Source organism: Chaetodon auriga, chromosome 1 (assembly GCF_051107435.1).
Source record: "Chaetodon auriga isolate fChaAug3 chromosome 1, fChaAug3.hap1, whole genome shotgun sequence".
Classification (NCBI taxonomy): domain Eukaryota; kingdom Metazoa; phylum Chordata; class Actinopteri; order Chaetodontiformes; family Chaetodontidae; genus Chaetodon; species Chaetodon auriga.
The window spans coordinates 25,081,440-25,092,885 of NC_135074.1; the positions used below are offsets into that span (position 1 = coordinate 25,081,440).

The window sequence follows — 11,446 nt, forward strand, 5'->3', positions numbered from 1 at the left end:
GGGGATTTTTTTATTTTATTTTATTTATTTTTTTTAGATTATTGGTCTTATTTCATACTCAAAGGTCCATTTCAGTGTTGCTCGACAAAGAGAAGTGAAAACTGGAAAACTTTCAGCGTCAGGAAGCCATAGTTGGACGCTAGGAACAACGTCACGACTAACGGATCTCTGAACCAATCAAATTTCACAGCTGTGGCTTTTGCGGCCAATCACGGTACCGATGTCTTAATCGCTGTCTCACCAGCAACCACCGTCCTTTTTGCAGTTTAGCATCAATCTGGCTAAGAAGCTAACCTGCAGAAACACGGGCGTATCTGTTCGCCCTCTTTGGTTATGTATTTCGCTTGAATTTACTGACGTTACCAGTCATCCAAGTGACTTAATCGAAGGCCCTGTCGAAGGTAAAGAATCGTGTTTACTTCTCGTGTCTGCTGTAGCTAGCTAAGCGTCGCAGGAGGGGGCGCAAACGACACGTAGCGTGTTGTTGATGTTAAAATGTGGCATTTTAGCACGGTTAGCTAACGTAAGCCAATGAAACTTCACACAAAAGCCTCCTTGACGTAAAATCTAAAACAGTTAAAATACATTTATGCACATGACTACGTCGTGTTACTCTCGGAAATAATGCAATATTTCCTGGTCGGGCGTTTCTGACTCATCATTCTGTTAGATGTACTGAATTAACTTTCTTTTCATGGAAAAAATAATGTTAACCAACAATGAAACACGATTGCTGATTAATTCACGCCGATCCCTTCCGCCCTTTTACCACTATCATGTTTTCTTAGCCTTCATTTAATTCATTATTCTCTCAAAACGTCGTAAATTCGTGTTAATCTCATCTCAGCCGTGGATAACTTTAAACTGAACTTCCTCCCGCAGATGCAGTTCATGCTGTTGTTCAGCCGGCAGGGAAAGCTGCGCTTACAGAAATGGTACGTGCCTCTGTCTGACAAGGAGAGGAAGAAGATCTCCAGAGACCTGGTCCAGACCATACTGGCCAGGAAGCCCAAGATGTGCAGCTTCTTGGAGTGGAGGGACCTCAAGATTGTGTACAAGAGGCGAGTGAATAAGTTAAAACACTGGCTGTGATAACCTCCTTCAGCTTGTCTTTCCTGGGTGGCTAACAACATGCTTTACTGTTAACGTGCAAACACTCATACTTGGATGCACATACATTAAGTGAACACACGGATGAACGTGCAGCAAACATTCATGTCACTTTGCAGACCTTTTTCTTGTCTTCTGAATGAGGCCTTTAATTTAGATTGTTTAAATAAATCTGTTCAAACAGAATCAATCCTGAAAAAGCTGCTGACCAGTCACTCATCACAAGATACCGCAGCTTCTGTTGAGCGGTAAAGTCTATTCCTCACTATGGACGTAATAGATTGAGAAAATAGGCTTTACTCCACCAGCTTTTTCCAGCGCTTTCATCTGCATCCACTGTCTCCATCAGAAGATGGAGTTTGCTGAGTTTTCATTGTCATGGCCTAAGAATGGAGCTTCTGTCACATGATGATAACAGGTGGTTGAATATCGGTGAGAGACTGCGCAGATGGAGTTTCTCTGTTGATGAAGACTTTGAGCCTGTGGCTGAAATCCCTGGAAAAAGCAAGTGGTCCTTGAGTGGACTGTAAGATTATTTTGTTAAACCTTTAAACATTTTAGTAAGGTCCAGATGGGCTGCCCTCTGATTTTTGTGGTAAAAGTTCTCATGCTAGGCCTTTCTGACGGTGATCTTAGTAATAGGATGTGTTAGTGCTTGGTTTGGTGCGTCACTTGTGTATCTGTGGAAGCTTGTTGGGGTTGTTTATGAAAACCAGTGATTCACTGATTATTTTGTCAGGCACTGAGATTTCTGGCATTTAGATGTCACCTTCTGTTGCGTTATGAAAGCCAGAAACACCCCCTCCCGAACAGCAACTGCCAAACAATGGAGGACAATGATACAAATATATAAAGAGGAGTGCCTGATTTGTCATTGCTAATGAGTGCTGAGACCAAAATACATAAGACACATTTTCATGAGTTCAATAAAACAAAAAACTAATAAACAAAGACAAACAACAACACAGCCAGGAGACAGTGACAGCGCTGCAGTATTGGAAGAGGCATTGTCTTGGATCATGAGTTATCTGCTTATCAGTCCATTTTAACAGCCCTGCAATGAATAGTATCTATGTAGGTCACAATGCAAAGTTATTGTCATTTTCTTATTTATTTTGCTTTTATGCGTTGGAAGGATTTAAGTGACAGGACTGATTGAAAACAAAGTTATATTGGTTAATTAATGCCAGGGTACACAAGTAAATATGATTATTATTTTAAAGCATGGCATTTGCTGATATCTCACTTTCAGTGATACAGAAGAGCAGCAAATATTTGTCACGCAGTAACTTTTTCCTTTAAAGACCAGCTGTTGTGTGACGACAGCTGAGTCCCTGTGTGTTCTTTCGGTATACACGCACAGAGCTAAGTGTGATCACAGCTTACAAATTACCACCCTTGTTACAAACACTGATATGTTGCATTTCTGCTGAGAGTGAAGGCATTAATGTTTGTACACATCACAGCCTTGTTAATCTATGTGCCACCTACTATTTCCTTGCTTTATGTTTTAGATATGCGAGCCTGTACTTCTGCTGTGCAGTAGAGGATCAGGATAATGAGCTGATCACCCTGGAGATCATCCATAGATATGTGGAGCTGCTGGACAAATACTTTGGAAGCGTGAGTCTCTTAAATTTCAGCCGCGTAACATGCTGATGGATGGTCTGAAAGGGGTAAAACAACATGAAATCCAAGGTTTTCAATCAGCACAGCGTCCTCTCTGATCTGCCGCTGTTTGTGGTGTTGTGGCCTCACAGGTGTGCGAGCTGGATATCATCTTCAACTTTGAGAAGGCCTACTTTATCCTGGATGAGTTCCTGCTGGGCGGAGAGGCCCAGGAAACGTCCAAGAAGAACGTGCTGAAGGCCATAGAGCAGGCTGACCTGCTGCAGGAGGTACACACAGTTCTCCCACAACAGATAGTTGAAGCTATTAGGCAGACCGACTGTAGCGTCAGCTGACCCATACTTAGCAACTAATTAATATCTTCACTGCTGATGATTGAAGAGTTCAATCTGTGAAATGTCAGTTTGGAAAAATGCACATCAAAAGCCCCGAAGATATTTACTGTCACGTAACACAAAGAAAAGCAGCACATTAATGGAATATTTGCTTGAAACTCTTCAATTATTAGACTTTTTTTGCTGATTTTCTGTTGATAGTTGAGCTCTAATTTGGTGCAAATGTAGAATTAATTTCACTCAGCAATGCTAATTTTGAACCAAACAGGAGAGACCAAAGATGTTGTTGCTTTTTTCACCTTGCAGCCCTCTACACCTGCCGTCACCTGTTTATTTTAAGCCTGCAGCGCTTGATTAATACCCTTCTCCCCCTTGTGCCAGAGCACTGAAGCAAGCACGGCCCTGCATGTCTGAATTGCTGTCTGGCCGTAGTCATTTGGAGTCAACAGAATCAGTGCTCAGTGATGTATTTATAGCAAAGCATGCAGCACTATTGTAATAACAGCATGGCTGACTGTGAGAGGTTTAACTCTCTGGAAAGGCCTCCTGTTCCCAGCGCACATTTAGCAACTTGCAATTATGACTCATGTACTATTAATTATAATTTAGAGGGGTACTTTGCACTACAACGTGTGACAGATAAACAAGCCGACAGTGCGACAAGCAAGGAATGTTTATTTTTCTTTGGTTCGTCTGCAGGAGGCTGAGGCACCGCGGAGCGTTCTAGAAGAAATCGGTCTGACATAAATCGTCGCTGCTGCCTCACACCTCTGTCTCCCAGACGCAGATCTGGCAGCCTCCCCGTCTCTATCCTGTCTCCTCCCGTTCACGGTGTCAGTGTTGTATGTATATAATCACAATCTATGTACTGTATTATTCTGTACTGTACTATCCTGTAATGTCCTTTTAATGTGGTGCCAACTGTGGTTTTAATGTGTCCCCTATGAACAAGCTCCCTCATTGTGTTCTGCAGTACTACTCCATACTTCACTCCCTCACTTCTGAAAACTCCACAGAGTACAATGTAGCGACCACATGAAAACTCCCGTCATCACTGATTGCAGAGTCGTATGTGCTGTTTGACTTTAAGGACTTTCTGAGGTGCTGTTGTAGCTGCTCTTGGTGCTCCTCGTGTTTTACCGTCACACTGACAGAGCTAAGCAGGTGGTTAAACAAAATGAATACTCTGCGATCTTGGAAAAACCCAGAATGTTGTTTAACAAAACTTGCAGCTGTTCTAACGGTATGTCCTGAATCCACAGACTCTTCGAACCATCTGAATAATAAAAAAGGTGGAGAACTTGTTTTTCAAATGCCCTCTCCCTAATCCAGGCAGGTGGAAATGACATGTCCTCTTTTTACAAAACAGCAAAGTATTAATGGAGCACTTTGTTTCTAAATATAAAAAACTGGAAAACCCATTAATATAACCATGTGAGTAATGTTTTCAGTTTGGTTCACGCACAAATTGAGCAAGGTTTGTCATTTTGGGCTATTTGTATTAGGAAAGAGGAACAACTTGTGAAATGGGTTAGAAATCTTTGAGTTTTTTCATCCGGGTGGTTAAAGGAGTCTCTTAAGACTTCAGAACAGCAGTGAGTGTTGCTAAATCACCTGTTTTTATTTCAAAGATCTTGTATTTATTTATGATCGGATGCTCAGCTGTGACTCAAATGTAATGGTAACGCATGACAGACAGCAACTGGGGCTAGTGCTGTTGTAGGAATCACGGGCACTGTTACAATCACAACCCACCAGTTCAGTGGTATTAAAGAATTACCCATAATCCACATCGGTGTATACGTAAAGTCGGTTTGTGTTTGATGAGTCTCCTCCAGAAATTAATCGTTTCGTATTTCCTCTTCAGGACTGAGCTGTTTTGTGTAACTGGTGTCTTATTTGTGAAAACTGTCGTTCTGATGTCTTTATTTTTCTGACAATTGACTTATTTTCCTGACAGAAACATTTGTTTAACACTGAAGTTTGTAATGGCCTCTGGAGATAAATCTTAGGTCAGGATACGATAGTCACCCAAAAAAAGAAAAAAAAAAAAAAAAAACTATTTTCTGTATTATGATAGTTTGGCTTACTCTTAAAGACTAACACATGACCAAAGAACACTGTGTTTTACCTTCTCAATGGTGTCTATAGAAGGCTAACATGGCAGAAAAGGGATTTTTGACGGCAGGATGTTTGATGAAAACATGTACGGGAGGACTATTTGGCCACAATATACCAGTATTATCCATTTAAAGACAGGTCTATCCTGAGTTTCTTTATGGTGCAGGAACAGAAGATGAAGTGCACATATCAGGGTCCATCATTAATATTCATCACTGTCAGCCTGTTCGCTTGTTCGTCGGATGCAGGAAAACAAGCTGACGAGTAATGAATACTCATCCCAAACTGTAAGGCAGTCGCATTTTTTTATCTGCATTCTGAAAACCACAAAGTGTTTTTGTTGAAGGCTCACAAGTATTTAAATATTTAAACAAGTTCATCTTTGAGTTGTGCGACAAAAAAAATCACTTTTTGTATTAAACACTGCCAATACATTTACCAACATTTTTTTCTTATATTTGAAAGGTATTAACAATAAATGTATATAAAATCATTTTGTTTTATGTTGTTTTTACTCAGCGTTCGTCACCATGGATTGACACAGCTCCAGTCGATCAAGTGTTCAATAACTAAAGCGACATGAACCATTTCCCAAAAGCATGAATATCCACATAGTGCTGATGGATGCTAACTTCCTGTTGGAAATGTAATTTATTCCCCTCATACATTCAAGTAGCTACAAGTTGAAAAACCAGACCAAATTTACAGATTTTCAGACGTAGGAGGCACTAAGAGGCGCCCGTGTCACCTTTGCCGTCAGGCTCACTTTCTATTCCAGTGCCGACTTCACTTTTCACCTCAGCACTAAACGTCTTCTCGCTGTCAGCACACTGACTTTCATCCACGTCGTTTTTCTGAGTTAGTTCCATTTCATTTATCTCCTGACTGGGAATCGTCTCAGGGACATTCTCCATCGTCTCCTTTGACTCTTTCTCCTCGTCTGACTCTCCCGTTGAGGCCGTCCCTTCAGGCGAACGGCTCTTCTTCTTATGCTTCTTCTTGCTCTTTTTCTTGCTCTTTTTGGACTGTTTATGGCGGTGACGTCTGTTCGTATCATCGTTAGTTTTGCCATTTTTATCCGGGTTCTTGGGGCTCCTTTCTCTTCTTTCCCCCTCCCTGCTCGAGCTTCTTGACCTTTCCCTCGCTTTCCCTCGTGTGTCTGTGTCTCTGTCTCTGCTGTCTCTCTCTTCACTTCCATGCCTATACTTGTGCTCCCTGTCTCTGTCTCTGTCTCTCTCTCTACTCCTGTTTCTCAGCCTGTCTTGCTGTCTGTCTCTACTCCTGCTCCTCGATCTGTCTCTACTTCTGCTCCTCGATCTGTCTCTACTCCTGCTCCTCGATCTGTCTCTACTCCTGCTCGGATACCAATCGTTCCTCTTGTCACTGCGTCTGGACCTGGATGACCATTTGTCCTCTCTATGCTGGTAGGAGGTCCTCCTCTCTCTGCTCCTGCTCCTCCGCCTGTCACCCTCTCGTCTGCTTTGGGATCTCTCAGATCTCGGTGGGCTTCTGCTCCTTTGACGCTTCCACCACGATCGGTCTCCATATCGCTCTGAATGCCACCCATCTTTGCGACCCCCCCTGCTGCTGCGGTCGGGTGACATGTGCAGGTCCCTGTCGGCCTCCCAGAATTCATTGCCAGGGTTTCGAAATACATGCAGGAAGTTACAGTGCTTCCCTTTCGGGCACTTCTGTCTGTCAAAAAGTCCTGTGAGAGTAAAGCAAATACAAGCAGGAGGGTAAATACACAGAACTGAATCTTGTGTGTCTGCAGTAATGTCACCGAGTGTAACTGCTCATATCAGTAACTCACCACATATTGCGTTCTTCCATCGTGTAACAGGACATAACTCACAATGAAGCTGCCGCCCTGCGTACCACCTCCCATTGAACTTGATTAAAGCCTCTTTACACTGCTCCTCTCTGGACAGACGACACAGAAGAGTGAAGAGCTTCATGTAAAACATTCAAACACCGTACGGTTCACTTCTTTGGAAAAGAGTCGTGGAGCGGTCGTGTGATGGCGTACCTCTCGAACTGAACGTAAACATTTCCTCTCAGGTGTTGTTCATAGTTGCAGCTAACCTAAAAAAAAAAAAAAAGGAAGGTAGCAATGAAACAAAGTCTGTATTTTTAGTGGCAACAATTTGATGAATGTTATCCTGAACTGTGACATATTTAAATTTTAAATTGTCATTATTTTCTATTCACTTCACTGAAACTATAAAACATGTTGAATGAGTGGTGACACATCTTTACCATACACACAGTGACTTTGACTCTGTACTTCAAGACATATTTTTACAGTAAGTATATTTACACACATTCAAACAGATTAAGTATTTCCATGAACTGTAATCAACTGGTTACTGAAGACTACTGTTACTCTACAAATACAACCCTGATTCCAAAAAACTTGGGACACAGAGAGGCACTCTAATAAAAGCACTATTGTCTGTGAAACGGAGTGCTGCGGAAACCAGTTTGTTCAGACTTCTTGAACCTGCTCTGTGTCAGTTTCAGTTTTAGTCAGTTCTTTCTCTTCTGTACTGCTGCACAGTGGGATGAAAGAAAAGTCTGTGTCACACTCATGTGCATATGTGATGCCAGCTAGAAATCCAGTTATGTGCATATACATGGCTGAGAAATCTATCTGGGAGAATCTGTGTTTCTCGTATACACAATGTATTTAAAGAAACTGAATTACTTTAGGAAGTTGACCATAATTTGGGTACTGAAGTGCATGTAAACAAACTGACTGTCCTGATTTCATCTTACCTTGAATTGCATCACTTTGCCAACGCTCCTCAACTCGGGCAGGACATCTTGGTAGAATTCAAGGAAAGACTCCTGCAGGTCCTCCTCGCTGTGTTCCAACCAAGCATCAGTGTCGTAATCATCGCGGCGTGACTCCTCCATGCCAAACGTTTTAAACATAGCACGGATCATCAGAGTCGGGCTGGATGTGGGATAAACGTGTTTCCGAGAGCATCTGGACTCACAAAGAGAGAAGACAGGAGAATATTCAAAGATATTCTTTAATGAGTCTGTACACTCAAACGGTTTAAAACCATAGCATCGCACAGTAATATCAAAAGAGAAACAGTACCTGTCCCCAAATCGACATGCTCCAGTCTTAAGGAAGAACGGACAGTTGGCTACGTCGCGCTCTGTGCCAAAGTTCTCAGACTTGTCTGTCACAGGAGCCTCAGGATTCATCCACGGGCCTCCATTCTCGAGCTGGAAGTGAGATCATGAACAAAAACGTATGTATACACTGCAGAGCTCGACTTTAAGCTAAAATGAGATGTTGTGCAACCTGTATGTTTCATGTACCTCTTTGCTTTTAGTCTTTTACAGTCATAAGACTTGTCATGGACTTGGCAAGCTGTTCTGTACTTTCTGAGATCCTGACGTTTGACAATATTCTAATGGTGTGTACAGAATTGATCAAATCCACAGGTTAACTATAATCACTGCACAGGCAAGCAAACATTAGGCTACTGCTGCTACTTGATAGTTTAAAAATATATACAAACAACATATAAACTTTTATTGATGACAACCACAGTGCCTTCTGGTGGAAAATCAAAGTCATAGAGACATTATTTCCAAATGAGCGCAAACATGCAGCATTTCAAGCATTTCTGATAAGCTGCAGATGGATACTACTCTGACACAATATATATTTAACGAGCTAATCAGATCATTGCCAATAAATCGGCCAGGCTCTAGAAAAGTTACTTCTATAGCCATAACGTCTAAACACTCAACTGTTCTTCATGTATGTGTTTTAACTGTACTTGGAAAATTATATATATACAGTATATTACCTGATTACCTCTGTGTTATATTCATTGTGAACAAGTCAAAAGATCAACACTGAGTTATCCGTGTAACATGACATCCATATGTGTTTATACCTGATTTTCAGCTTCATCCAACATTTTCTGAACAGCCTCCTACAAATGGTGTAAAGACATGGCTGGTGAAAATGTGCAGAGGTCAACATACTGCAGCATATCTGTTACTCTGTGTTAAGACCACATTCAAAAGGACTGGCATTAGAAGACTTTGGACTTTTGGGAAGCAATTTCACAGACTGTTTTCACACAAAGTAAAAGATACGTCCTTGTTGTGAGAGATGAACGGTTTCTCTCTTTGTGTGCATCCTTAGTTAAGGAGTTGGATGGTTGCTTGTGCCACTCAGTCAAGGAAAAAGAACCATGTGCAAAGCAAAAATACATTTGACAAAAGAAACACTCAGCTGGTGTGATGTGGTTAGCTTTATGATTACATGAATCTAGTCATGATTAAGTAGAAGAGGATATATTTCTTTTTGTTTCTATCATCCTGGGGCCCGTTTCACCTCTCTGTCTCGCTTCTCCTGCTGCTTCTGCTCTTTTTCGCCTTGTTCTCTCCTCTGCTGGGCCTCCCATTCCTCCTTTATCATCCGCTGTGAACACAAAAAGACATAAAGCCAGTAAATATTAACACTGTATTTAGAATACTCGGTCAAACAGGCTCAGGTGCGCTAGACAATCAGCAAAAGTAATGATCACAGTAACCAGTTTTACCTGCTGTCGGTAATCCCCTGTGCAAGGCTTCAATTATTCATACGGTTTGGGAGCAGATTGCAAATTGTCATTGTCAGCCATCATCAGTGGTCGATAAGGCCTTTTTTATATAAACCTTGTCAAGTGTTGACATGATTTTTCCTTCAGGCTGCATATGTTTTCAAAAACAGTCAGGTTTCTTGAACTGTACACGCTCCCTTTAATGAATCCAAACATTAGGTTACCTCCTCCTCATCTTTTCTTTTCCGTGCAGCTTCCTCCCTCTCAGTCTTCAGCCTGAATTCCTCCTGGGCGAGCCTCTCTTTTTCCAGCCACTCTTCATGTAGCCTCAGTCTGAGAAAAAAAGTCCAACACAAATCAAACACAATGAAGAGGAAATAAAGCAAATGAATAAAAACTGTCTAACACTGAATGTGCAGCAACAGGACAACAGAGCGACTGATGTTAGTGTTGACCTACCTTTCCACCTCCGCAATATCACTATCCTCATCATCTTGGTCGTTTATTTCTTCTTCTTCAGGTGCACTGTGTCCATTTTTTAAACCTACAACAGAGTAAATGTTGTGGTTACAACTACAACTGTAGACATGACATGTTTTCACATTTGACAACACAGACATGACAGCTATCTCATACCACTTTCTCTGGCTTGGGCGAGAGCTTGACGTTTCCGTTTTCTTCTCTCTTTCCTCAGGGCAGCCCTGCGTTGCTTTTGACTTAAGTGAAACAGATGACATTTGAAACAATGATCACATGAGAGAGATAGAGATGTGTGGCTAAAACCTGCGCTCCATGGAGGTGCTGAGCCAGTACAGAGGCGGACAGACATGACCGAAATAAAAGACGTTAAGCGGAACTAAGCTGAATGACCGTGGGCAAGTGTAACAGCATACAATCCTGCAGTAAATGTAGTGAACCACTATAAATCTTATAATTCCCAGGTTACACTGAGATTATATTAAAGAACTTCACAACGTTCTCATAGTAACTTGAGACCCTAACTAGTTAACGCTTAGTATTTTTCATTAGCTTAGCTTTTCGGATGCTCTAAAAGTGTAATTGTGTAACGTAAACGTAGCATTCATCCTAAAATAATGCCAGGCACACACGGGCTGTGTGCTCTCACAATTACCAGAGCGGTTACAATCTGAAGTGAAACACCAAGCTGTAAAATAGTAGCAGAAGCCAACTAACCATTAGCGACATTGACTTTATATTATTATAAGGGCGTTAACACTGCTTTAAATATTATTGCGGTACCACCACCCATAGACCAGTAGCGTTAGATTATCAAGTTATCACAACATGATTTACAGAGAGACACATACCTTAATACAGGAGCGGAAATCTGTGGAGGAGTTGGTGCTGCCATTACAGCTAACGATAGCTAACGGCCACTAGTTAGCTAGCATGTTCAGCTAAAGTTAGCACGCCGACGTACTTAGCCTTAATTATTTCTTCTCATCCGTGTTATGTTTAAAAAAAAGGCTGGACCAACTGTCTTCTGACTCGAACTATTTCCAAAGAGGATTTGGTTTATGAGACTACTGACACAACGGAATAATTTATGTTTGCTGGAAATGTTTGGCTAGCAGCACGCAGAGCTATTTTGCTTGTGAGTAGCACAGGAAGAGGTGGAGTGAACATAAAGTACTTCCGGTTCAAAACCGTCAT

General features: G+C 41.6%; 2 protein-coding genes across 2 annotated transcripts; one reads left to right on the plus strand and one right to left on the minus strand.

Annotated features, from left to right (window-relative positions):
• Positions 1-222: 222 nt before the first annotated feature.
• Positions 223-5,688, plus strand: LOC143321229 (AP-1 complex subunit sigma-2-like). Its single transcript, XM_076731448.1, has 5 exons — positions 223-401; positions 883-1,061; positions 2,625-2,733; positions 2,871-3,008; positions 3,774-5,688. Exons 2-5 carry the CDS (start codon positions 883-885, stop codon positions 3,819-3,821), a joined length of 474 nt encoding a protein of 157 aa, XP_076587563.1. The 5' UTR covers positions 223-401; the 3' UTR covers positions 3,822-5,688.
• LOC143321223 (U2 small nuclear ribonucleoprotein auxiliary factor 35 kDa subunit-related protein 2-like) lies at positions 5,629-11,424 on the minus strand. Its single transcript, XM_076731434.1, has 11 exons — positions 11,101-11,424; positions 10,409-10,488; positions 10,232-10,316; positions 9,997-10,105; positions 9,565-9,651; positions 9,119-9,157; positions 8,305-8,435; positions 7,974-8,187; positions 7,225-7,280; positions 7,009-7,118; positions 5,629-6,903 (listed from the first exon to the last, which is right to left on the minus strand). Exons 1-11 carry the CDS (start codon positions 11,142-11,144, stop codon positions 5,924-5,926), a joined length of 1,935 nt encoding a protein of 644 aa, XP_076587549.1. The 5' UTR covers positions 11,145-11,424; the 3' UTR covers positions 5,629-5,923.
• Positions 11,425-11,446: the final 22 nt, after the last annotated feature.

What these genes read in the sequence shown, in the direction of transcription:
- LOC143321223 (XM_076731434.1), bottom strand. Translation starts at nt 11,144, where the DNA reads ATGGCAGCACCAACTCCTCCACAGATTTCCGCTCCTGTATTAAG. An exon ending in TGGATGAAGCTGAAAATCAG is followed by an intron (nt 8,436 to 9,118) that starts GTATAAACACAT and finishes TCTCACTTCCAG; the next exon opens with CTCGAGAATGGAGGCCCGTG. An exon ending in GCAAAGTGATGCAATTCAAG is followed by an intron (nt 7,281 to 7,973) that starts GTAAGATGAAAT and finishes TTTTTTTTTTAG; the next exon opens with GTTAGCTGCAACTATGAACA.
- LOC143321229 (XM_076731448.1), top strand. Translation starts at nt 883, where the DNA reads ATGCAGTTCATGCTGTTGTTCAGCCGGCAGGGAAAGCTGCGCTTACAG. An exon ending in CTCAAGATTGTGTACAAGAG is followed by an intron (nt 1,062 to 2,624) that starts GCGAGTGAATAA and finishes TTTATGTTTTAG; the next exon opens with ATATGCGAGCCTGTACTTCT. An exon ending in AGGCTGACCTGCTGCAGGAG is followed by an intron (nt 3,009 to 3,773) that starts GTACACACAGTT and finishes GTTCGTCTGCAG; the next exon opens with GAGGCTGAGGCACCGCGGAG.